General features: G+C 49.9%; 2 protein-coding genes across 2 annotated transcripts in view; both read left to right on the top strand.

The window, feature by feature from the left end:
* Positions 1–5,114: 5,114 nt before the first annotated feature.
* LOC147002820 (mucin-2) lies at positions 5,115–11,186 on the top strand. Its single transcript, XM_085841112.1, has 15 exons — positions 5,115–5,190; positions 5,890–6,151; positions 7,368–7,482; positions 7,881–7,974; positions 8,067–8,176; positions 8,311–8,521; positions 8,705–8,830; positions 9,056–9,173; positions 9,256–9,394; positions 9,586–9,696; positions 9,786–9,855; positions 10,073–10,210; positions 10,312–10,476; positions 11,007–11,101; positions 11,154–11,186. Exons 1-15 carry the CDS (start codon positions 5,115–5,117, stop codon positions 11,184–11,186), a joined length of 1,863 nt encoding a protein of 620 aa, XP_085697238.1.
* A 141-nt stretch (positions 11,187–11,327) lies between these two features.
* Positions 11,328–26,309, top strand: part of Muc2 (mucin 2, oligomeric mucus/gel-forming) — a 32,544-nt gene continuing 17,562 nt past the window's right edge. Inside the window, exons 1-14 of the mRNA XM_085841111.1 lie at positions 11,328–11,450; positions 11,845–12,100; positions 12,323–12,375; positions 12,487–12,587; positions 12,963–13,117; positions 13,387–13,525; positions 14,093–14,200; positions 14,283–14,462; positions 14,580–14,819; positions 15,546–15,702; positions 15,921–16,052; positions 16,462–16,609; positions 17,143–17,186; positions 17,625–17,864. Of these exons, the coding sequence (XP_085697237.1) occupies positions 11,369–11,450; positions 11,845–12,100; positions 12,323–12,375; positions 12,487–12,587; positions 12,963–13,117; positions 13,387–13,525; positions 14,093–14,200; positions 14,283–14,462; positions 14,580–14,819; positions 15,546–15,702; positions 15,921–16,052; positions 16,462–16,609; positions 17,143–17,186; positions 17,625–17,864 (2,035 nt within the window). The 5' untranslated portion in view covers positions 11,328–11,368. The remainder of the gene's footprint in view (positions 11,451–11,844; positions 12,101–12,322; positions 12,376–12,486; positions 12,588–12,962; positions 13,118–13,386; positions 13,526–14,092; positions 14,201–14,282; positions 14,463–14,579; positions 14,820–15,545; positions 15,703–15,920; positions 16,053–16,461; positions 16,610–17,142; positions 17,187–17,624; positions 17,865–26,309) is intronic.

Below are 26,309 nucleotides of genomic sequence, written 5' to 3'. Positions count from 1 at the left end.
ATCTTGCTAGTGTATGCAATGGTGTCAGCGTTTAGAAGCTGATTATGGGATGGATCCCTGGATACGGCAGTCTCTAAATGGTCCATCCTTTCATCACAGCTACGAACTTTGTCTCTGTAACTCCTTCCCTGGGTGTTTTGTTCCCAATTCTAAGAAGGGGCACAGTGTCCACACTTTGGTCTTCATTCTTCTTGAGTTTCATGCGTTTAGCAAATTGTATCTTATATCTTGGGTATCCTAAGTTTTGGGCTAATATCCACTTATCAGTGAATACATATTGTGTGAGTTCTTTTGTGATTGTGTTACCTCACTCAGGATGATGCCCTCCAGGTCCATCCATTTGGCTAGGAATTTCATAAATTCATTCTTTTTAATAGCTGAGTAGTACTCCAATACTTTACTTTTATTTTTATTTATGTGTATATGTGTGCACGCATTAGGATGTGTACATTTGTGAGTGCAGTGTGCACAGAGTCCAGAGAGGGTATCACATCCCCTGGAGCTGGGGTGACTAGTGAGTGTTGAGTCACCTGATGTGGGCGCTGGGAACCCGGCTCAGGTCCTCTGCAAAACAGTGTGTGCTATTACTGCTGAGCCATTCTCCAGAGAAGAATTTAGGTTTTTTCTGTCCTAAGAGGAGTTCTCAAGGTGAGTGGTGGTGACACCCACACAGGATGGCAAGGACATCCAACAACCACCGATCTGAGCATTTAACCTCAGCTAAGATGGGAAATGTTACGTTACATGTCTTCTAGGTCTCTATACCTTAGCACCAAGCAGTTTGATACAGGAATGAACAAATACCTATCACAGAAGTATCAGAAATATGAAATACTGAAAAAAAATCTGACAAGATGTAAGAAAATTAGAAAGTATTGTTGAGAGAACCAAGACCTACACAGAGCCACAGGCTGGAGGACTGGACTTTCTGATTGTTGATTCTTCCAAAATGATCTGTGTGTTCAATGCAACCTCAATCAAAATCCCTTCCAATTTAAAACATACAAGACCTATCTATATACCCACCCACTCATCCACTCATCTATCTACCTACTACCGGTTCAGTCATTCAGACATCTATTCGCCACTCATCCACCCATCAGCCAGTCGTTCATACACCAACCCACCCATCCATACTGTGTCCTCTCTGACCCGATTTGCAGTATTGGAGCTTGCCTTTCTCATGTTCCAGGGAAGGACCTGTAGACATAGCTGTGTGACAGACACCTGGCAGTCTGGGCCTAGGCCCAGGACTTGGTGCTTGCTTTGTCCTTGTGACCCTGGGGCTGGGGTCTCTTTTAGGAATCCAGAAGGGCTGAGAACCGTAGCCTCTATGGGAGTGCTCTGCTTACTGTGGTGGGAATCACTAGCTTCCCACTTCAGTTAAGGCCAGCTGTCTGGGGTTTGCTAGCCTGGTGCTGGATGCATGGCCAGGATGGCGAGAGACAAGGACAATGGTCAGCATGAGTGCTAAGCCAACCTTGTCTCCTGTGCCCAGAGAGACTCTATTGAGGCAAGGGAGACATAAGATTCCCAGTAATTCAGCTTCTGTTACAGGTGCTAGTAATCAAACCTACCAGAGAGCATCATGGGAGGATGGCCTGAGGCCATACATATGGCTGACGCAGTAAAGCTCAGTGAGGTAACATGAGGTCAAAATGGCGTAGGGAGGAGAGAGCTGCTGTCTGGAGTAGGGAGCTCACAGAGCTGCAGATTGAATGGACTGCATGGCTGCTTCCCACGCTGAGTGAGGAGGGGGTTGTGTCGTGCAGGATGCGTTAGTCAGGGTTCTTCAGGGAAACTGAAGTAACAGGGTGTGTGTCTGTGCACACACAGAGACGAGTGTTACTTTAAGGAATGGCTCATAAAATGGTGGGGCTGTTAAGTCTGGAATCCCAAGGGAAGTCAGCAAATGGGAGACTCAAGGCAGAGGTGGAGGCAGCCTCCTTTCTCCTCTTAGACCTTAGTTTCTTTTTACTTCCCACTCCAGGGAGGACCATCTGCTCATATTGGGAAAAAACAAAACAAAACAAACAAACCTACCTTCATGGAAGCGTTAAGACTAGTGTCTGAGGCTTAGCCATGCCGACAGACAACAGAAGCCATCACGGAAGGCCACTGACTGAGAACACGATTGGGGCTTGGATGATCCTCATTTGGAGAAAGACTCCCTCTTTTCTCTTCCCTCATCTGGTCTTCCGCCTCCCTCTCCCTTCTCCTCTCATCGCCCCTCCCCTGCCCTCCCCTCCAGCTTCCGGATGAGTCAATGTATGGATAGGCAGAGTGGAACATTCACTTTAGGAGCCTGTGACGTCTCTGCTGCCTCCTCCCTGCAGTCAAGGCTGTAAATTTTGCGTAGTCCCTGGGAACACTATCTTGTCCAGGTAAATACTGCAGGGCGTGGGGCTAGCAGAAGAAGGCCCAGGGTGTCTGGGACCCTGTCCACTGTCGGTTTCAGTTCTAGTCTAACTTAAGGACTGGGCAGGACGTCTGTCCAGCAGGATCCACCTGTGACTGGGTGGGGCAGTCATTCTTACCTCGGCCACCACATCCTTGTTGAAGACTGTGGCGCTGTCCAGGAGCTTCCTCAAAGGATTAATGTCTCCTTTGCTTCATCATAGTCCTGGGGGGGGGGGGGGGAGCTGCAAGGAGATGGCATAGAGGTCTCTGGAGCAAGGGTGGAAAACAGCTTTGAGGCCAGCGACCCATCAGACCCCAGCATAGAAGAGGGTAAAGCCATTCAGTGTGTTTGCCACATCCAGCCGTGTCTGAGAATCAGTCTACATGTGTTGGCCTCTGTGTGGCCCCCCAGGGCTTTCCAGCTCCTGTTTATCTTGTTGCAGAGCCTTGCCCCTAACCCCAGGCTGTCTTGGTCCTCAACCAAAGTTGGTAGCTGAGAAGCAGGTCATGAACTCGCTCTGGCTTTTGTCCTTACATTGACCACTAGTGTTGTGGCTTGACCACTGTGTCCAGCCATGTGCTGGGCTGTATGACATCAAAGCTCATCTAAGCCACTGGAGATCCTGCAAAGGGCCACGAGGTCTGTTAGTATCAGGTCATTCAGCTTGGGGTCACCACCGCTTCATTCAGTAGGAACACAGTGTTGACCTTCTCTGCCCCAGGGAGCTTCCAGCTCCTTCATCTAGGGAGGATCTACTCCCTCCATCCAGGGAGGACTCACTTCTTCTATGTAGAGAGGACCCAGCCTCTCAGAGCTCAGCTCAGAGGTCTTTCCTGGGCGTCATGAGTCTGACCAAAATTCCTCTGACTTCCACTGTAGCAAAGAAAGCATGGCATGGAAAACCACAGGTTCTTGGGGCCAGGTCCATCCTTGGGTTTCTGCAGGGCATGGTGCCAGCCTGAGGGGCCCACATAGGGAATCCAAACAATGGCTTCCTTGGCCCAGCTGGTTCTAGTTCCCTAATCCCTATTTTTTTGGGCTCAGGCCACACTCAGGTTTTCCCACGTGCCTGAGCCATGGTAGGGAGGACAGCTCAAGGCTGGGGCTGGGGCACAGTGAGGTGGGAGGACTGGCTTCTGTCCATGCCCAGGCTCTTGATCATTTTTATCTCTGATGTCTTTGTAGTGCGTGGAACCTGTTCTGGCTCCAGCTAGGATGGGACTGAGGTCCCAGAGGACTAGATGGGTGGCATCATAGGACAGTACCATCACTAGCACTACTGTCTCTCTAGCCCAGGATGTGGCTGTTGTTCAGAACTGGGGGAAGAGTTTAGGAAAGGAGATGCCACACACCCCCAACCCCCATTCAGGGAGCCTGTGACCATCGATGCATCTCTCCTCACTCACCTCTGGAAGTTGGGGACAAAATTGGAGCCTGAGGTACTTTGTGACCAAATTCACTGTGTGTACTCTAACCAAAGTCAGGACCATTCCTTGTTTTCAGGAAGAGGAAGTATGGAGGGCAGGGGTGCTCCCCAGGTCTCAGTTTACCCCTCAGCTACAGCATGGGTGGACCTTGGGAACTGGTGTCTCTTGTAGGATCATGTTTGTGGTTTTTACCAACTCTGATGCAGCCCCCTGATTCTTGGAGGCATTTCCAGATGTTGGTGAGGCAGCAGCAGCTTTGGGGTAAGCCCAGGGACTGAAGGTCACCAGGGTTACTCAAAGGATCATGTCCTTCGTGTAACAGCTGTGGCTAGGAACACAGAACAGGCTGCCTGAGCCCACATGCCTTTGTGAGAATTGTTAGGCTCAGGACACTTTGCAGGGACAGGACCTGCTGGGGTTGGGGCTAACCCCTCTGCTCAGACCCCATGCTCACACAGTGGCCTCTCCAGACTCAAGCTACTTCCTCTTGTACCCAAGGGACATAAGTCCAATGAGAGTTGTTGCCTGGGCTGAGGGCTGTCCAAGTTTTAATTACATGTAATTCCAGAGACTGGCAGAGCCTGGGAAAATAAGGGGATTAGAGAGTGGACTTAGCTGGGCTCAGTAGAGTATAGCAGGCTCCACGGAGACAGGTGGCCCCCCGCGTCCCCACTGCTCCTTGCCTTCTGCATCATGACATGGGGTCACCCCCCCCCTCTGGAGTCTTGGTTTCCTGCCACTCTTTGTCTTCCCTGGATGACGTGAAGTGAGGTGCAGCAGGAAGCACGGTTGTCTCAGCCCACACAGCTCGTGGAGAAACAGAATGGAGTCGGGGACACTTGAAAGCTCCTTATTCTATCTAGGCTGGGCTGGAGGTTGTGGGGCTGGGCCTGAGAGCATTGAGAAGGGTATGGAAGACCTTGTGGGATGTAATTCCAGCAGTCACCTCCTGCCTTTCCCAACCTGAGTCTGGTCTGGCTTGTAGCTTAAAGGAATGGAGTTAGTTCACCTGGGGTGTGTGCTGGCATTGGGATAATTGGGGCTATGACATCCTGAGGAACGCCAAGTTTACCCAGGGAGTCATATAAAGATAAACTCAGATAACCTGAATCAATATTTCCTCTCTGGGACCCATGGAGCCCCCACAGCTGTTTTCCTGATAACTTGGCAAATGCCCCACCCACCCTTCGCACCTCCCTCGTCCTCCGCCCTCGGATGCCTGCTAAGCATATAAGTCCTGGACCCCTGCCCTGGGATGCTCTTCTGTGCCACCCTCGTGAGCCACCATGGGGCTGCCACTAGCTCGCCTGGTGGCTGCGTGCCTAGTCCTGGCCTTAGCCAAGGGCTCGGAACTCCAGAAAGGTAAGGGGCTGGGTGATCTGGGTAAGGAAACAGGCAGAATACCCTGAGGGTGGGAAGGCAGTTAGGACGGGGCTTCTGGAATAGGAGGGGGTCCCCAGACAGAACCACTGCAGTGGGACTGGTCTTAAGGCTCTTACCACCACTCTGCGGTTGAAAGTTGAGAATGAGAAGCTGGGATCCCTGAGGGACCATTGTCCCTGGGAGGGGGGAAGGCATTGGTTGTCTGGAAGAATCCAAGCTTAGGATGGCTCCAGATATAGAGGACCTTCGGCAAGACAGTGCCTCTGAAGAACGGACTGGGTGACCATATGGGACACTTCTGTCCCATCAAGATAGAGTTGTAGATGGGGGATGTCCCAGGGGCAACTCTTGAAGACTGAAGGACCCATCCCAGCCTCTTGCTGGTGGAAGGGGCTAAATGGAGATTCCCTTGAGAGGTTTGAGGTAGACAGGGTGACCACATTGCCTGAAGGCCTTTCTTGCTTTTCTCCCTGCTTGGACTCCACACTAGCACCTTGACTGAGAGGGGTGACCAATATTTAATAGAGACTGCTTCTACAGGGGGGAACCAGAAACTCTGGTTTGGAGCCCCAGATGGGTCTCTCATAGGGAGACCTCTGGGGTTAACTTGGAGGGTGGACTCAGGGAAACCCTTCTTGTACCTGGGTGTCTCACCTTGCGTCCCCACTGTCCTCCCAGAAGCCAGATCCCGAAACCATGTCTGCAGCACCTGGGGTGACTTCCACTACAAAACTTTTGACGGCGATGTCTACCGATTCCCTGGCCTCTGTGATTACAACTTTGCGTCCGACTGCCGAGACTCCTACAAGGAATTTGCTGTGCACCTGAAGCGGGGCTTGGGCGAGGCTGGGGGTCACCCCCAGATAGAGTCTATCCTGATCACCATTAAGGATGACACCATCTACCTTACCCACAAGCTGGCAGTGGTGAACGGGGCCATGTGAGTGGGATTACTACTCTTCTCTCCTGTCCTAGCAGCTGGGGGATGCTTTTGGCTCCTTAGAGCAAGTTGTATAATTTAGCCAGCCTCCAGGATACCCTCTTCTGCTCTGGTACATGCCTAAGTTTGAGGTTTGAGCTATCCATGGATTCATTCAACAAACACTTGGTGGTCCCCTCTGTAGACCAGGGTCTTCTTATCTTGTGAGTCCCCTGTAGATTTCCCTTGGGGGGCATGTGGGATAGGCTGGTGGCTGCCAGAGCGTGTCCCCAAGGCTAAAGTTGCAGAAGCTCAGAAGGGAGAGGCTGCTTGCCCTGCCCTATTGTTCCCTGGCTTTGTCTCTGCAACAATGAGGTCCTCTTAAATGCATTCCCGTCCTGCAGGTTCACCTCCTGGAGATTTTCTCGTTTCCTGCTTCAGGGCTTTCTGGGTCCTGCACGGGGCTCTCCCAGTGTTCCCTTACCTTGCTTGGTCCGCCTGCATTGCGCTGCCTTGTGTGGATTGGATATGGCAGAGGTCCCTAAGAAGAGAGGCTCAGGGGCTGTTGTGTGGCAGTTCCAGGCTAGCACAAGAGTGGGGTGGGGTCTTGGCAAAAGGACAGCCCCAGGGTGATGGACTGGGCAGAGGTTGAGGGTCCCACCCCTCATATGAGGAAACACCTCTTTTTTTTTGAAAGATTTATTTTATATATGTGAGTATATTGAGAAGAGGCATCAGATCTCATTACAGATGGTTGTGAGCCACCATGTGGTTGCTGGGAATTGAACTCAGGACCTTTGGAAGAGCAGTCAGTGCTCTTAACGGCTGAGCCATCTCAGCCCTGAGGAATACCTCTGAACAGAGGGCCTAGAAAGGATTGGGGGCTGAGTCCCCAAGGTATCCCAGACCCACTGCCATTAAGACTCTTGGGAAGGAACCTGTCCTGGGCTCAGAGAGGGCACAGGAAGGGAAATAGGCCGAAGAGCCTGGCTCTGCCCCAAGGAAACCCACTTAGCCCAGGACAAGGGCTTTCTAGCCTCTTCTTTGAGCTTGGCCTTACTAAGGTTGTGGCTTCAGATGAGAACAGACTGGCCATGTAAGGAGCCAGGCTGGGAGTGACTTCATCCAGATAATGCCCATGGCTTCAGCACCCTGTGGACAGCAGAACCCTCATGAGAACAAGTGGGTGGGTTTTGGGATGGAGAATTGGTGAGTGACCTCATAGTGGCTTCCACAGGGTCAGCACCCCACACTACAGCTCCGGGCTGCTCATTGAGAAGAACGATGCCTACACCAAGGTCTACTCTCGGGCTGGCCTCTCCCTCATGTGGAACCGGGAAGATGCACTCATGGTGGGCACCAGCATCCTGGGGCTCTGGGGTGGTGGGACTCCTCTGTCTGGCCAGAGGCCTGGTGGCTCCATAGAAGGGTAGAGGGTGGGAGACCCACATTTCACCATTGGAGTAGGATCCTGTGTGGGAGAGAAGGCTACTGGAGACAGTGCTTGGTACCAGAGACTCCACTGGTCTGGCTGGAGAGAGGCTCTCTGTGTTATAGGTTCAGTGAGCTGTCCCTAACTGTCCTTCAGAGACTGCATTTTGGTTCTTCACCCTGAAGGTCACCTTTCTAGTGGTTGACCCCCGCCTTCTTCCCGACCTGCCCTGTTTGGAAAGCTGCCTAGACTTAGGGGCTCTGGAAGATGTGCTGGGCTCCGAGATCTGCTCACCTGCCCTCCCTGCTCCTCCAACAGGTGGAGCTGGACAGCCGGTTCCAGAACCACACCTGTGGTCTCTGCGGGGACTTCAATGGCATGCAGACCAATTACGAATTCCTCTCTGAGGAAGGTAAGTGCTAAGCTGGTCTTGTTGAGAGGGAGATGGGTGTGGCTGCAGGTTCCTGGTTCCCAAGGATCGCTGCTGACCAGCTGTCTCCCTAGGCATACAGTTCAGTGCCATTGAGTTTGGGAACATGCAGAAGATCAACAAGCCTGAGGTTCAATGTGAGGACCCTGAGGCAGTACAAGAACCGGAGTCCTGCTCTGAACACGTGAGCCACCACTGGGGGAGCCCCAGGCTCTCAGGAAACCTGTACTTGCTGACCTTTGTTAGGGATCCCTATGCTCTAAGGTGAGGGAAGGGAGGTGTGGATACATGTCCGCATTTACATCTTTCTGTCTTAAGCGAGCCGAATGCGAGAGGCTGCTGACCTCCGCAGCCTTCGAGGACTGCCAGACCCGCGTGCCCGTGGAGTTGTACGTGCGCGCCTGCATGCACGACCGCTGCCAGTGTCCGAAGGGTGGCGCCTGCGAGTGCAGCACCCTGGCTGAGTTTTCTCGCCAGTGCTCTCACGCAGGAGGCCGACCTGAGAACTGGAGGACTGCCTCACTCTGCCGTAAGTAGCTAGTGGCCCGTGGGGTGCTTGGTGGCCACTCACGTGGTGCTCAGTGTTAGTGTCCCTGGGCTTAGTGAGCCCCCTGGTGGGAGCCATGTCTGTGCCAAGTGCCCAGATGCTGTATCTGCCAGCGGCCTTGGTAGCTCCTTATTTGTGGACTGATGGAGCTGACTTTGCTTCTAGCCAAGAAATGCCCCAGTAACATGGTGTACCTGGAGAGCAGCTCGCCCTGCGTCGACACATGCTCACATCTGGAGGTCAGCAGCTTGTGTGAGGAACACTACATGGATGGCTGCTTCTGCCCAGAAGGTATGAGCTCTGGATGACCCTTGTCCTAGGGACTGGGTGGGGAGCAGCAGGGAGAGTTGGGACCCTTCCAAGAGCCCTGGGTGCTGTGAGATGAGAATCTTCATTGACAGAGCTGGGCTCCAGACACCTGTGGGTGGAGGGCTGGCTGGAAGCCTCGCCTTGGGGGAGACTGGCACTTCCTGAGGCTTCCAGGGTTAAGTTTACATCTTGGGCTACCTATCACAGGGACTGTGTATGATGACATCACGGGCAGTGGCTGCATCCCTGTGAGCCAGTGCCACTGCAAGCTGCACGGACACCTCTATATGCCAGGCCAGGAGTTTACCAATGACTGTGAGCAGTGGTAAGTCTCAGGGCATAGAGGTTGGGGGTCAGACAGGCTGGGGTGTTACTGAGTCTTGACCCTGTGCCCTGTTTCTGGGCAGTGTCTGCAATGCTGGTCGCTGGGTGTGTAAAGACCTGCCTTGCCCTGAGACCTGTGCCCTGGAAGGTGGCTCCCACATCACCACCTTTGATGGGAAAAAGTTTACCTTTCATGGTGACTGCTACTATGTCCTGACCAAGGTAGGCCAGCCAGGCACCTGGATGGAGCTGGGGACCCTCTGTCTTCCAGGGAGGGTGGAAAGACTGATTCTGGAGAAGGCTGTCCTTGGGGTGGTGGGTAATGCTGTTCTTAGAAATGGGTTGGAAAGTAGGGGTCTAGGGTGCAGGAGGCTGTCAGAGCCTCAGTAACTTCACCGCCCTTTCTCATACAGAGCGAACACAATGACTCCTATGCCCTTCTGGGGGAGCTGGCCTCCTGCGGCTCTACAGACAAGCAGACCTGCCTGAAGACTGTCGTGCTGTTGACTGATGACAAGAAGAACGTGAGTGCCTCCACTCCTTCTCTTTCCAGCATTTCTGGGTCCTGCATGCAGGCCCTCTCAGCAATATGCACCCTTGACATTTCTTGCAGGTGGTGGCCTTCAAATCAGGTGGCAGTGTGTTGCTCAATGAGATGGAGGTGACCCTACCCCATGTGGCAGGTGAGTGGCTCAGAGAAGGATCCTGAACTGCTGCCAGTCAACAGAGCCAGCTGAGATTCGGACAGCCTGAGTCTGGGCAAGGAGAGGCCTTGTGTCCTCAGGCAGACTCTATTCTTGGGACCCTGCTAATGGTAGGGGGTTGTGGGCATGTCACCCCATAGTATGGTGGAACCAAGGAGCCCTGCAGCCTTTCACCATGTCCTTCCTTGTCTTACAGCGAGCTTCTCCATCTTCCAACCCTCCTCCTACCACATTGTTGTGAACACGAAGTTCGGGCTGCGGCTGCAGATCCAGTTGCTTCCAGTCATGCAGCTTTTTGTGACTCTGGACCAGGCTGCCCAGGGACAGGTGCAGGGTGAGTGGTTCTCTTCTGTCTTGTCTCTGAAAAATCCTCATGAGGGTCCTATTTCTTTCCCCCACCCCCAGGTTCTTCTTAATCCTGTCCTGGCCCTTTAGGTCTCTGTGGAAACTTCAATGGCTTAGAGAGTGATGACTTCATGACATCTGGTGGGATGGTGGAGGCCACCGGTGCTGGCTTTGCCAATACTTGGAAGGCCCAATCAAGCTGCCACGACAAGCTAGACTGGCTAGATGACCCCTGTTCCCTCAACATTGAGAGTGGTAAGGCTCAGGAGAAGCTGATTGCTGTCCACTGGCTTGTCAAGGACACACAATCCTAATAGTCCAGCCTCAGAGCAGATGGGGCTCCTGATGAAGACATAGGATGTGGGTGAGGGGTGGGTGTAGGTCACATGGCCTATGGTGCTGGGATCAGCACATTCACCTGCTGTTTCAGTTGACACTGGCCCCATGGTGGCAGCATTCCAGGTGACAAAGTAAATGGACTGGGCAGGCTAATTGCTGGGTGGTGGCTCTCATCTAGGCCTGGCTTAATGCTAGGATGACATGCTCTTCTATCCATTTCTCCATCATATCTGTGGATTTCTAGCCCCTTGGGGTCGAAAAAGGGAGAGGTGGGTGTTATGCAGAAAGGTCTCATCTTGTTCATAGCTGCCTGGAGTTATGAAGGAAGGGGTCTGGCTTTGGTCACACAGGAGACCATGTCACTTCCATCCTGGGTGATCAGACTTTAGGCTCAGGGTTTGTGAAAGGGAGCCTGGTCCATGCTAAGGTTCTGATCCACTCTCCAGCCAACTACGCTGAGCACTGGTGTTCCCTCCTGAAGAGGTCGGAGACGCCCTTTGCCAGATGCCACCTGGCTGTGGATCCCACTGAGTACTACAAGGTGAGTTCATCCCTCAACACTGCACCCTCAGTGCTGCATGCTGTGTCCCCAGAGCCACCAAAGTGTGCTCTGGGCACCCAGCTGAGCTGTGAGGGGCTGGGTATGTGTGTGTGCCTGAGTGCTGACATGTGTGACCATGTATGTTCACTTGAGTGCATGGGATGCTAGGGCCAGGCACCCGGCCTCCTCGCCTCACTGTCTGCTGTCTGGTTTGCCTCCCAGAGGTGCAAATATGACACATGCAACTGTCAGAACAACGAGGACTGCATGTGCGCGGCTCTTTCTTCCTACGCCCGTGCCTGTGCAGCCAAGGGTGTCATGCTGTGGGGCTGGCGGGAGCGTGTCTGCAGTAAGTGCTTCTCCACTGACTGATTCCAAAGACGGTGATCCAGACATAGAGCTCCACAGGCTTGGGCTGGGAGCCCTGAGCCAGGGAGAGGGGCCAGCTCCTTGTAGCTGCCTCCAGGCTTCTGGCGGAAGCAACAGATTTCCCTGACTTTTTAGACTCTCTGCTTGCAGCGAGGACCATAATTCCATAGAGATGGGCTAGGGGCTAGCCACAGCTGTAGAAGCTGAGTTCAGGGGGCCTGGGAGGGGTTCTCAGGGTGGCTGGCTTTCTGGCCTTTGGGCTAGGCAGGTATCTGCAGTTCTGGTGGAGAGAGAAACTCAGGGACAGCCTATAGGGACAGTAGTTGGAGTCTATTCCCTTTGCCCCTTCCTTACTCCCGTGCTTTCCTCTGCAGACAAGGATGTGCACGCTTGCCCAAGCTCACAGATCTTCATGTACAACCTGACCACTTGCCAGCAGACCTGCCGCTCACTCTCAGAAGGCGACAGCCACTGCCTCAAGGGATTTGCACCTGTGGAAGGCTGTGGCTGCCCTGACCATACCTTCATGGATGAGAAAGGCCGCTGTGTGCCCTTGGCTAAGTGTTCCTGCTACCACCATGGTCTTTACCTGGAGGCAGGAGATGTGATTCTGAGGCAGGAGGAGCGCTGGTGAGTGTCCTGGACTTGGCAAGGGGCCCATAAAGTGGGGAGGTGGCTGCTCTTGAATCTCTATCCCAAGTGAAAAAATGGGGGGGCCTACTCATGGGACCCGAGACTCTCAAATGGGGCAGAGGTGCCAGAGGTGAGGTTCTGAGAGTGGCCTGGCTGGCATCTGTCCTGTGTGGACACAGACCTGGGCCCCGTTCATCCCTTCCCACTTCTCTTTCATAGCACTTGCCGGAACGGGAGGCTGCAATGTACCCAGGTCAAACTGATTGGCCACAGTAAGTGGATGCTGCCCGTGTATGGCCACAAGTTTGAGTCTTATTTCTCGTCCCTACTTACTTGGTGCCCTGAATTCACCTTGAGCTAAGACAAATTCCTTCACTCCACAGCCTGTCAACACCCCAAAATCCTTGTGGATTGCAACAACTTAACTGCTCTGGCCGTCCGGAAACCCCGTCCCACTAGCTGCCAGACACTGGTGGCTGGCTATGTGAGTGCCAGGGAGGGATGCTGTGGGTGGGTTGGTTGAGTGTGTGCTGGATGCCTGAGTCCATTGTGGAGGAAAAAGGCAGACTCCCACACTACCAGTTCATTGAGCTGGGAACTGAGTCTTACAAACACAGGGGTTGATACTCCTTGTGACCCTGAAAGAGAAGTGGCAGCCTGTGTCAGGGAAGAGGTCAGTGTAGGGGCCTTGACCAGCAACTCTACCCAGTGTCCCTGACCAGGATGAGCTTGAAGGGAGGGGTCTTAGGAGAGAGGAAAAGAATCTGGGGGGTCTAGGACACTGTTAGATCTCATGTGGGCATTTGCACTTGATTCCTCAAGAAGCTCTGGGCCCTTATCTGAACCCTTCTTATTCCAGTACCATACTGAGTGTATCAGTGGCTGTGTGTGTCCCGATGGACTGCTGGATGATGGCCGTGGTGGCTGTGTGGAAGAGGACGAGTGTCCTTGCATCCACAACAAAGATCTATACTCTTCTGGGGACAGTATCAAACTGGATTGTAACAACACATGGTGAGCTGGCCCGGTCAGGCTGCACTGGAGGGACTGGGCTGCTTTTGTGGGGATAGAAGGTGGTCCGCACTCTGTTGATGGAGCAAGTCTAGTGTCTACCCTTTACCCTAGAAGTTACTTTTAGGCCAGTATACATGCTTGCAGGTTTCCTACTTGGACTTCCTTAGGAGGTATCTCCATGGCATCCAGGGCCTTACCTAGCTGCTCTCCAAGAGCAGATGGGAGTCTTGACCTCAGCACCCTTCAGGCTCTCCTACTTTTCTCCTCAGTACTTGCCAGAAAGGACGCTGGGAGTGCACCCGGTATGCATGCCACAGCACCTGCTCTATCTACGGGAGTGGCCACTACATCACCTTCGACGGGAAGCATTATGACTTCGATGGACACTGCTCCTATGTGGCTGTCCAGGTGCGGTTGTGGACCCATCCGGGAAGAAGCCTGCCCTGAGATATGGAAGAGGGTCCTGGGAGTGGGAAAGGCCAGCCTTTCCTCACCCTGGAACCCACACACTGCTAGGATTTGGGTTCCCAGCAATGAATAGAGAGGGTGTGGTAAAACCGTCTCCTCCCTGCCCCATATGTGGAGATGAGGGTTATTGAGAAAGCCTACTCCCATGTGTATGTGCATGTGTGTGTGTGTGTGTGTATGTGTGTGTATATGTGTGTGTGTGTATGTGTGTGTGTATGTGTGTGTGTACGTGTATGTGCGTGTGTGTGTGTATGTGTGTGTGTATGTATGTGTATGTGTGTGTGTGCGTGTGTGTGTGTGTGTGTGTGTGTGTGTGTGTGCGCGCGTAGGCAGGCGAAGTTACTATCCCTTGTGCTCTTCAATGGCATCATCACAACAGAAGATCTGGCTGGTTGAGGTTGGGAAAGGGCAGAGCATTTTCTACTCAGAGGGGTGCTTTAGCCTTGCTAGCTGGGGTAGGCCCTTGTGCTCTGGTCTTCTTGACTGACACGATCTTGCTGGCCCCAGGACTACTGTGGCCAAAACTCTACCGGTTCCTTCAGCATTATCACTGAGAATGTCCCCTGCGGTACCACAGGTGTTACCTGCTCCAAGGCCATAAAGATCTTTATTGGGGTGAGTGTTGCTGGTTCCCGGGACAGGGGATCCCTTGGGGACCCCTTGGACACAGTCAATGACCATGTTTTCCTCTGGATAGGGGACAGAGCTGAAGTTGGTGGATAAACACCGTGTGGTAAAACAGTTGGAAGAGGGCCACCATGTGCCCTATATCACACGGGAAGTGGGCCAGTACCTAGTGGTGGAAGCCAGCTCCGGCATCATCGTTATCTGGGACAAGAAAACCACCATCTTCATCAAGCTGGACCCCTCTTACAAGGTAGGCCACCAAGATGGCAGCTGTGCCTTGGGCTGCGCCTGCACAGGCCCCGTGGATGCTGCTCTCCCTTTCCTCAAGATCTTCTCAAGCTGGAGACTCTTGTCTTTCTTTCTGCAGGGCACTGTATGTGGTCTGTGTGGGAACTTTGATGACCAGACCAAAAATGACTTCACCACTCGGGACCACATGGTGGTGACCAGCGAGCTGGACTTTGGGAATAGCTGGAAGGAGGCTTCCACTTGCCCAGATGTAAGCCACAACCCAGACCCCTGCAGCTTGAACCCACATCGCCGCTCCTGGGCAGAGAAGCAGTGCAGCATTATCAAGAGTCGTGTGTTCAAAGTGTGCCACAGCAAGGTACGCTGGGGCTGCAGGCATGGGCGGGGTCACAGCCAGGTAGGCAGAGCTGAAGGCATGGGCGGGGCCACAGCAAGGTAGGCAGGGCTACATGCATGGGAGGGGCCACAAGTGTGGACGGGGCACAGGTGTGGGTTGACTGTGGGCATGGGCAAAGGGCTTTGTAGGCAGAGTTTCACTATAGGTGTGTTGTGGTTGTGGTCAGGGGCCATGGTTGGGGGTCACTGAAAGAGACTGGTTAGCATGTCTGTGGCATGAGACGGGTGTGACCTATTAGTCTTACTATGGTTGCTCTGGGGACTCCTGGCCTCTCCAAGTAGGCTAAGGGCACTTGGAGGTGTGTTGCTGCACCACTGTGAGGTGTTTGTTCTTCAGCTTTGTACACTTGGTTCCTTAAGTCAGTAATTGGCTGATCAACCTTTCTCTCTGAGATTCCTGGCTGGACCCTAGCCCCCTCTGCCATGGTTATATGATCACTAGAAAGGGAGAGAAAGGATTTATTTTGTTAGTACCTAGAGGATAGCAGGGCAGGGCTAGTTTTAGTATGGTCATCTCGAGGGACTCAGGGTATGTATGAGTGATGACAGATCTATAGGCCCCAAGTGACCTCAATATGAGTGTTCTCCCTTCATCACCCACTCTTGTCCTGGGCCAGCTTTATTGTCCTGAGTTCTAGGCCCTCTAAGGGCAGTGTGAGCCTAAGTCACAATAAAGTCTTCTCTCTAGGTGGACCCCACAGTCTTCTATGAGGCCTGTGTGCACGACTCCTGCTCCTGTGACACTGGCGGTGACTGTGACTGTTTCTGCTCTGCCGTGGCCTCCTATGCTCAAGAGTGCACCAAGGCAGAGGCTTGTGTGTACTGGAGGACACCGGATCTATGCCGTGAGTACCAGTGGCTGACAGCACCTTCCTTCCAAGGGATGGCTGAATGTGAACCATTCCACATTTGCCCCCAGGCGTCCTTTCTTGAGCCATAGTGAGACTTGCTTTGGTAGGCGTGGATTGGTCCTGTTCTTGCTCACACTCCCTGACTCAGACTTACTCAGGCACCCACTTGTATGCTCCTAAGCCTGACCATGTCCCTATTCTCTCTCCTCTAGCCATATTCTGTGACTACTACAACCCCCCGGACGAGTGTGAATGGCACTATGAACCCTGTGGGAACCGCAGCTTTGAGACCTGCAGAACCCTCAATGGCATCCACTCTAACATCTCCGTGTCTTACCTGGAGGGTGAGCAGGCAGGGCCCTCCAGAGAGATAGCCACCAAGGGGCAGACCCCTGTCAGGCTGAGGGCTACCACCAGTTGGGGGAGACACATGGGGACTTTGAGAGAGGCCCAAGGGTTGAGAATCTCAGCTTGAGGGAACAAGATTCATTTCACCACAGTCTGTTTAATGAACTGGGGTTATGCTATGGTGGTAGAGGAGCAGGCAAGCTCATAGGTAGAAACCATCCCATGTTTCTCTGCAGGTGGGGAGCAGAAAACCCTGGGGGAGACACAAACCCTGTCATTTGACTCTTTGTCTTCATAGATGGGCATCCCCAGGCAAAAGACCAGGTGGGGTGGAGCTGATGAGGAAGGTCTGGTAGACCAGGGGTCCTCCATGGTGGTCTGAGTCTCATTTCCTATATCCACTAGGTTGCTACCCTCGGTGCCCTGAGGACAGGCCCATCTATGATGAGGACCTGAAGAAATGTGTCACTGGGGACAAGTGTGGATGCTATATTGAGGATACTCGATACCCACCTGGAGGATCTGTTCCCACTGATGAGATCTGCAAGTCTTGGTACTGAGCCTACATTGCACAGGGTCTGGGAAAGGTTGACATATACATGTGTATGTGTACACACACACACATGCACATGCTATGAACATACTATGTTCATACACATGGAAATGAGGTCAATTAGTTAGGTGCATATGCACATGCAAACACACACACATGGGTCATAGCCACACTCACATACACACACAACCCATTCAATGTGCATACATACATGGACACAGCCACACATAGTTGCACACCCAATCACACACGTACACACATGGTCATAGGAGCTAGAGTATAGAGGTGCTGGTTCTTGTCCTTGGGGATATGGAGGCCTTCAGACCTCACTCTATCCTCTTGGCCCAGCTTCTTCTTAGCTTGCTTGATCTCATCTAACTGGCCACATTTAGAACCCAGTGGATGGGTTCCTTTGTAGTTTGTGTTTGGAGCAGTACTCGGGCTTTGGGCTATAGTACGGGGAGATGGGCATGTGGTGTCTGTGAGCAGGGAGGGTATGGGGAGGACCTATAGCATCTATACTTGCTTTGCAGTACATGCACCAACACATCAAAAGTCGAATGCCATCTAGATGAAGGTAAGCTGCCCTCTGCTGGGGTCCTGGGGGTAGAGGGTTAGAGGTCCTAATCCAGGAAGCCTGTGGACTGTGCTGTTCTTGTACCTATGGGACCTGGCCTCTAGTGGGAATTGTTTTCCTCCTGGGCTCTGTGTCTTTGTTGCCCAGGTTCTTTCCAGCTTCAACTTGCTGAGCTATACAGCAAGCCCGAGGGACTTGTACTATACATCCTTGTACCCTTTCTCTAATGTGAATGGTTCCCAAAGGGAATTTCTAGTGTGTCTCCAGGTTTTGGGCTCATCAACTCTGGGAGCCAAAGAGGCTCCTTCAAAATGAGAGCTTCTGGATATGTATTCCTGCTAGGATGTATCTCCAGTCTTCCCTCACATGTGATAAATTGGGAAAGCCTTGAAAGTGTGTCTTTCCTGTTGGGATAATGGCTCTATAACCCTTGTGCAGGGAAGATTCTTAACATGACCCAGGATGGTATCTTCTGCTACTGGGAGTTCTGCGGACCCAATGGAACAGTGGGGCAACACTTCAATATTTGTGGATCTTCCACGGCAATCCCATCCACCACGACAAGCTTCACCACAATCTCTACTCCCATCTCTACCACCCCCATCTCTACCACTATCTCCACCACCACGGCCACTGCCACCACCACAGTCACCACCACAGCCACCGCCACAACCAAAGGTGAGAGTTTTCCTGGAGCTTTTGTCTTCTTGAGAATCCAGCATACAGAGCCCTTCTTGGGGTCAGAGCCAGTTCTGTGTACATAGCCTGTTCTGCAAATCAACTGTGAATTTGGTGGTACTGACATTTCTCTGAAGGCAGAGAACATTGGAGGGTGTCCTTACATTCCTCTGCATTTGTTCCAGTTCAAACCATATCCATGATGAGTGAGCAGTCAGGGGTATGATAGAGGAGAACACCTATAAATTTGAGGACCTAGGCTGAGCATGGTCAGTTGGCAAAGCACTGGCTTCAACAAGCATGAGGACATGGGTTTGATCCCCAGAGCTCATGTAAAATGTCAGGCATGGGGGAAGACACATTTGCAATCCTACTGTCAGGGACATGGAGACAGCAGGATTCTTGGGGCTCACTGGAAAACCCGTAAACTTAATTGGCAAATTCTAGGCCAATGTAAGACCTTGTCTGGCATTCTTTTTTTTTTTTTTTTTGTTTTGTTTTGTTTTGTTTTTTTTTTTTTGAGACAGGGTTTCTCTATATAGCCTTGGCTGTCCTGGAACTCACTTTGTAGACCAGGCTGGCCTCGAACTCAGAAATCTGCCTGCCTCTGCCTCCCAAGTGCCGAAATTAAAGGTGTGCGCCACCACGCCTGGCCTTGTCTGGCATTCTTTTTTTTTTTTTTTTTTATATTTTTATTACATATTTTCCTCAATTACATTTCCAATACTATCCCAAAAGTCCCCCATAGCGCCCCCCACTTCCCTACCCACCCATTCCCATTCTTTTGGCCCTGGCATTCCCCTATATTGGGGCATATAAAGTTTGCAAGTCCAATGGGCCTCTCTTTCCATTGATGGCCGACTAGGCCATCTTTCGATACATATGCAGCTAGAGACAAGAGCTCCAGGGTTCTGGTTAGTACATCATGTTGTTCCAACAATAGGGTTGCAGATCCCTTTAGCTCCTTGGGTACTTTCTCTAGCTTCTCCATTGGGAGCCCTGTGATACATCCAATAGCTGACTGTAAACATCCACTCCTGTGTTTGCTAGGCCCCGGCATCGTCTCACAAGAGACAGCTATATTTGGGTCCTTTCAGCAAAATCTTGCTAGTGTATGCAATGGTGTCAGCGTTTAGAAGCTGATTATGGGACGGATCCCTGGATACAGCAGTCTCTAAATGGTCCATCCTTTCATCACAGCTACGAACTTTGTCTCTGTAACTCCTTCCCTGGGTGTTTTGTTCCCAATTCTAAGAAGGTGCACAGTGTCCACACTTTGGTCTTCATTCTTCTTGAGTTTCATGCGTTTATCAAATTGTATCTTATATCTTGGGTATCCTAAGTTTTGGGCTAATATCCACTTATCAATGAATACATATTGTGTGAGTTCTTTTGTGATTGTGTTACTTCACTCAAGATGATGCCCTCCAGGTCCATCCATTTGGCTAGGAATTTCATAAATTCATTCTTTTTAATAGCTGAGTAGTACTCCATTGTGTAAATGTACCATAATTTCTGTATCCATTCCTCTGTTGAGGGACATCTGGGTTCTTTCCAGCTTCTGGCTATTATAAATAGGGCTGCTATGAACATAGTGGAGCATGTGTCCTTTTTACCGGTTGGGACATCTTCTGGATATATGCCCAGGAGAGGTATTGCTAGATCCTCCGGTAGTACTATGTCCAATTTTCTGAGGAACCGCCAGACTGATTTCCAGAGTGGTTGTACAAGCTTGCAATCCCACCAACAATGGAGGAGTGTTCCTCTTTCTCCACATCCTCGCCAGCATCTGCTGTCACCTGAATTTTTGATCTTAGCCATTCTGACTGGTGTGAGGTGGAATCTCAGGGTTGTTTTGATTTGCATTTCCCTGATGATTAAGGATGTTGAACATTTTTTCAGGTGCTTCTCTGCCATTCGGTATTCCTCAGGTGAGAATTCTTTGTTCAGTTCTGAGCCCCATTTTTTAATGGGGTTATTTGACTTTCTGGAGTCCACCTTCTTGAGTTCTTTATATATATTGGATATTAGTCCCTTATCTGATTTAGGATAGGTGAAGATCCTTTCCCAATCTGTTGGTGGTTTTTTTGTCTTATTGATGGTGTCTTTAGCCTTGCAGAAGCTTTGTAGTTTCATGAGGTCCCACTTGTCAATTCTCGATCTTACAGCACAAGCCATTACTGTTCTATTCAGGAATTTTTCCCCTGTGCCCATATCTTCAAGGCTTTTCCCCACTTTCTCCTCTATAAGTTTCAGGGTCTCTGGTTTTATGTGAAGTTCCTTGATCCACTTAGACTTGACCTTAGTACAAGGAGATAGGAATGGATCGATTCGCATTCTTCTACATGTTAACAACCAGTTGTGCCAGCACCATTTGTTGAAAATGCTGTCTTTCTTCCACTGGATGTTTTTAGCTCCCTTGTCGAAGATCAAGTGACCATAGGTGTGTGGGTTCATTTCTGGGTCTTCAATTCTATTCCATTGGTCTATTTGTCTGTCACTATACCAGTACCATGCAGTTTTTATCACAATTGCTCTGTAGTAGAGCTTTAGGTCCGGCATGGTGATTCCACCAGAGGTTCTTTTATCCTTGAGAAGAGTTTTTGCTATCCTAGGTTTTTTGTTATTCCAGATGAATTTGCAGATTGCACTTTCTAATTCGTTGAAGAATTGATTTGGAATTTTGATGGGGATTGCATTGAATCTGTAGATTGCTTTTGGCAAGATAGCCATTTTTACAATGTTGATCCTGCCAATCCATGAGCATGGGAGATCTTTCCATCTTCTGAGATCTTCTATAATTTCTTTCTTCAGAGACTTGAAGTTTTTATTATACAGATCTTTCACTTCCTTAGTTAGAGTCACGCCAAGATATTTTATATTATTTGTGACTATTGAGAAGGGTGTTGTTTCCCTAATTTCTTTCTCAGCCTGTTTATTCTTTGTGTAGAGAAAGGCCATTGATTTGTTTGAGTTAATTTTATATCCAGCTACTTCACCGAAGCTGTTTATCAGGCTTAGGAGTTCTCTGGTGGAATTTTTAGGGTCACTTATATATACTATCATATCATCTGCAAAAAGTGATATTTTGACTTCATCTTTTCCAATTTGTATCCCTTTGATCTCCTTTTGTTGTCGAATTGCTCTGGCTAGGACTTCAAGTACAATGTTGAATAGGTATGGAGAAAGTGGACAGCCTTGTCTAGTCCCTGATTTTAGAGGGATTGCTTCAAGCTTCTGACCATTTACTTTGATGTTGGCTACTGGTTTGCTGTAGATTGCTTTTATCATGTTTAGGTATGGGCCTTGAATTCCTGATCTTTCCAAGACTTTTATCATGAATGGGTGTTGGATCTTGTCAAATGCTTTTTCCGCATCTAAGGAGATGACCAAGTGGTTTTTGTCTTTGAGTTTGTTTATATACTGGATTACGTTGATGGATTTCCGTATATTGAACCATCCCTGCATCCCTGGGATGAAACCTACTTGGTCAGGATGGATGATTGTTTTGATGTGTTCTTGGATTCGGTTAGCAAGAACTTTATTGAGGATTTTTGCATCAATATTCATAAGGGATATTGGTCTGAAGTTTTCTATCTTTGTTGGGTCTTTTTGTGGTTTAGGTATCAGAGTAATTGTGGCTTCATAGAATGAGTTGGGTAGAGTACCTTCTGTTTCTATTTTGTGGAATAGTTTGTGAAGAACTGGGATTAGATCTTCTTTGAAGGTCTGCTAGAACTCTGCACTAAACCCATCTGGTCCTGGGCTTTTTTTAGTTGGGAGACTATTAATGACTGCTTCTATTTCTTTGGGGGATATAGGGCTGTTTAGATCATTAACCTGATCTTGATTCAACTTTGGTACCTGGTATCTGTCTAGGAACTTCTCCATTTCATCCAGGTTCTCCAGTTTTGTTGAGTATAGCCTTTGGTAGAAGGATCTGATGGTGTTTTGGATGTCTTCAGGATCTGTTGTTATGTCTCCTTTTTCATTTCTGATTTTGTTAATTAGGATGCTTTCCCTGTGCCCTCTAGTGAGTCTGGCTAAGGGTTTATCTATCTTGTTGATTTTCTCAAAGAACCAGCTCCTTGATTGGTTGATTCTTTGAATAGTTTTTCTTGTTTCCACTTGGTTGATTTCACCCCTGAGTTTGATTATTTCCTGCCGTCTACTCCTCTTGGGTGAATTTGCTTCCTTTTGTTCTAGTGCTTTTAGGTGTGTTGTCAAGCTGCTAATGTGTGCTCTCTCTAGTTTCCTTTTGGAGGCACTCAGAGCTATGAGTTTTCCTCTTAGAAATGCTTTCATTGCGTCCCATAAGTTTGGGTATGTTGTGGCTTCATTTTCATTGAACTCTAAAAAGTCCTTAATTTCTTTCTTTATTCCTTCCTTGACCAAGGTATCATTGAGAAGAGTGTTGTTCAGCTTCCACGTGAAGGTTGGCTTTCTATTATTTATTTTGTTATTGAAGATCAGCCTTAGGCCATGGTGATCTGATAGGATGCATGGGACAATTTCAATATTTTTGTATCTGTTGAGGCCTGCTTTGTGACCAATTATGTGGTCAATTTTGGAGAAGGTACCATGAGGTGCTGAGAAGAAGGTATATCCTTTTGTTTTAGGATAGAATGTTCTGTAGATATCTGCCAGATCCATTTGATTCATAATTTCTCTTAGTTTCACTGTGTCCCTGTTTAGTTTCTGTTTCCATGATCTGTCCATTGGTGAAAGTGGTGTGTTGAAGTCTCCCACTATTATTGTATGAGGTGCAATGTGTGCTTTGAGATTTACTAAAGTTTCTTTAATGAATGTGGCTGCCTTTGTATTTGGAGCATAGATATTCAGGATTGATAGTTCCTCTTGGAGGATTTTACCTTTGATGAGTATGAAGTGTCCCTCCCTGTCTTTTTTAATGACTTTGGGTTGGAAGTCAATCTTATCAGATATTAGAATGGCTACTCCAGCTTGTTTCTTCATGCCATTTGCTTGGAAAATTGTTTTCCAGCCTTTCATTCTGAGGTAGTGTCTATCCTTTTCTCTGATATGAGTTTCCTGTAAGCAGCAAAATGTTGGGTCTTGTTGGTGTAGCCAGTTTGTTAGTCTATGTCTTTTTATCGGGGAGTTGAGTCCATTGATATTAAGAGATATTAAGGAAAAGTAATTGTTGTTTCCTGTTATTTTTGTTGTTAAAGTTGGCATTTTGTTCTTGTGGCTGTCTTCTTTTAGGTTTGTTGAGGGATTACCTTCTTGTTGTTTCTAGGGCGTGGTTCCTGTCCTTGTATTGGTTTTTTTCTGTTATTATCCTTTGAAGGGCTGGATTCATGGAGAGATAATGTGTGAATTTGGTTTTGTCGTGGAATACTTTGGTTTCTCCATCTATGTTAATTGAGAGTTTGGCTGGGTATAGTAGCCTGGGCTGGAATTTGTGTTCTTTTAGTGTCTGTATAACATCCGTCCAGGATCTTCTGGCTTTCATAGTCTCTGGTGAAAAATCTGGTGTAATTCTGATAGGCTTGCCTTTATATGTTACTTGGCCTTTTTCTCTTACTGCTTTTAGTATTCTATCTTTATTTAGAGCATTTGTTGCTCTGATTATTATGTGTCGGGAGGTATTTCTTTTCTGGTCCAGTCTATTTGGAGTTCTGTAGGCTTCTTGTATGTTCATGGGCATCTCTTTCTTTAGATTTGGGAAGTTTTCTTCTATAATTTTGTTGAAGATGTTTGCTGGTCCTTTGAGTTGAAAATCTTCATTCTCATCCACTCCTATTATCCGTAGGTTTGGTCTTCTCATTGCGTCCTGTATTTCTTGGATGTTTTGAGTTAGGATCTTTTTGCATTTTACATTTTCCTTGATTGTTGTGCCGATGTTCTCTATGGAATCTTCTGCACCTGAGATTCTCTCTTCCATCTCTTGTATTCTGTTGCTGATGCTGGTATCTATGGTTCCAGATTTCTTTCCTAGGGTTTCTATCTCCAGTGTTGCCTCATTTTGGGTTTTCTTTATTGTGTCTACTTCCCTTTTTAGGTCTAGTATGGTTTTGTTCATTTCCATCATCTGTTTGGATGTGTTTTCCTGTTTTTCTGTAAGGACTTCTACCTGTTTGATTATGTTATCGTGTTTTTCTTTAAGGATTTGTAACTCTTTAGCAGTGTTCTCCTGCAATTCTTTAAGGGATTTTTGTGCTTTCTCTTTATTGTCTTCTGCCTGTTTAGCAGTGTTCTCCTGCATTTCTTTAAGTGTGTTATTAAAGTCCTTCTTGAAGTTCTCTATCATCATCAGGAGATATGCTTTTAAATCCGTGTCTAGCTTTTCCGGTGTGTTGGGGTGCCCTGGACTGGGCGAAGTGGGGGTGCTGGGTTCTGATGATGGTGAGTGGTCTTGGTTTCTGTTAGTAAGATTATTACGTTTACCTTTCGCCATCTGGTAATCTCTGGGGTTAGTTGTTATCGTTGTCACTGTTTAAAGATTGGAGCAGAAGCTGTGTTCCACTCACCAGCAGTCTCAAAATCCTACGGCGGGGGTCGTGGGTAGCTGATGGTACCCCGGTGCTGGTCCAGCCGGAAGAGGCCTGTGGTCCTACTCAGGCCGGTTTTCTGCTTCCCTAACTAATGCAGTCTCTGGTCCCGCGTGCAATTGGATTGGAGCAGAAGCTGTGTTCCACTCACCAGAAGTCTTAAGATCCTGTGGTGGGTGTTGTGGGTAGCTGGTGAGTGTCAGCCGACCCTGCGCCCCAGCTGCCCCGGTGCTTTTCTGACCGGAAGAGGGTTGTGGCCCTATGTAGGCCGGATTTCTCTCTCCCCAACCAGAGCAGTCTCAGGTCCCGCGTGATTGGACTGGAACAGAAGCTGTGTTCCACTCACCAGCAGTCCCAAAATCCTGTGGCGGGGGTCGTGGGTAGCTGGCGGGTGTCAGGCAACCCTGCGCTCCCGCTACCCCGGCGCTGATCTGGCCGGATGAGGCCTGTGGCCCTACTCAGGCCGGTTTCTGCTTCCCTAACTAATGCAGTCTCAGGTCCCGCGCAATTGGATTGGAACAGAAGCTGTGTTCCACTCACCAGCAGTCCCAAAATCCTGCGGCGGGGGTCGTGGGTAGCTGGCGGGTGTCAGGCAACCCTGCGCTCCCACTACCCCGGCGCTGATCCGGCCGGATGTGGCCTGTGGCCCTACTCAGGCCGGTTTCTGCTTCCCTAACTAATGCAGTCTCAGGTCCCGCGCAATTGGATTGGAGCAGAAGCTGTGTTCCACTCACCAGCAGTCCCAAAATCCTGTGGTGGGGGTCGTGGGTAGCTGGCGGGTGTCAGGCAACCCTGCGCTCCCGCTACCCCGGCGCTGATCTGGCCGGATGAGGCCTGTGGCCCTACTCAGGCCGGTTTCTGCTTCCCTAACTAATGCAGTCTCAGGTCCCGCGCAATTGGATTGGAGCAGAAACTGTGTTCCACTCACCAGCAGTCCCAAAATCCTGCGGCGGGGGTCGTGGGTAGCTGGCGGGTGTCAGGCAACCCTGCGCTCCCGCTTCACCAGCAGTCCCAAAATCCTGCGGCGGGGGTCGTGGGTAGCTGGCGGGTGTCAGGCAACCCTGCGCTCCCGCTACCCCGGCGCTGATCCGGCCGGATGTGGCCTGTGGCCCTACTCAGGCCGGTTTCTGCTTCCCTAACTAATGCAGTCTCAGGTCCCGCGCAATTGGATTGGAGCTGAAGCTGTGTTCCACTCACCAGCAGTCCCAAAATCCTGCGGCGGGGGTCGTGGGTAGCTGGCGGGTGTCAGGCAACCCTGCGCTCCCGCTACCCCGGCGCTGATCCAGCCGGATGAGGCCTGTGGTCCTACTCAGGCCGGTTTCTGCCTTGTCTGGCATTCTTAAGGATGACAATGGAGATGGTTCTCTGGTCTCTACACTCACATATAAACATGTGCATGCAAATGTGCATGCACATGTATACCTGTACATACAGAAACATGTACACACAGAGATGCACACACACATACTATGTAGTATGAGCATGGTGGTGCACACTTAAAACGAGCACTTGGGAGGCAGAAGCAGGCTGATTGCCATAAATTTGAGGCATGTGGTCTATTTAGAGAGTTCCAGGTTAACTAGGTCTGCATAGCAAGACCATGCATTAAAAAGTCTTAAATTGTGCAGCAATATCCTCCTTTTCCCCTTGATAGAAGTTCCATCAAGAACTCCTAGTAAGTGACATTGACAATGCTTTCCCATGATAAATAGGGTCAAGAAGAGAAAATCTTTCAAAATGACTCTTGGGCTTCCTTTGGAAGCAGATGTGAGCACAGGCTGCACTTAGTTGCTTTAGGATCACAGGTGTATTTATCCACTGTCTGCCAATTCCGTGGACACAGAGGTGGGACCTGACCTATGTGGATGATTGTGTTCTTGGTCAGGAATAGACAAAGTCCTTTTCACACTCTTCCTCAAGGATGGCTCTCTTG

The sequence above is a fragment of the Mus caroli genome, unplaced genomic scaffold, assembly GCF_978045245.1.
Source record: "Mus caroli unplaced genomic scaffold, Mus_caroli_1 scaffold_8, whole genome shotgun sequence".
Taxonomy (NCBI): domain Eukaryota; kingdom Metazoa; phylum Chordata; class Mammalia; order Rodentia; family Muridae; genus Mus; species Mus caroli.
This window is presented reverse-complemented; position numbering and strand designations above follow the sequence as displayed.

Bases quoted from the DNA above. Each gene is read 5' to 3' on its own strand.
- LOC147002820 (XM_085841112.1), top strand. From the start codon at position 5,115: ATGGGGCTGCCACTAGCTCGCCTGGTGGCTGCGTGCCTAGTCCTGGCC. The intron at 8,522-8,704 runs GTAAGTAGCTAG...CTTTGCTTCTAG, and splicing joins GAGGACTGCCTCACTCTGCC to CCAAGAAATGCCCCAGTAAC. The intron at 10,211-10,311 runs GTGAGTGGTTCT...CTGGCCCTTTAG, and splicing joins TGCCCAGGGACAGGTGCAGG to GTCTCTGTGGAAACTTCAAT.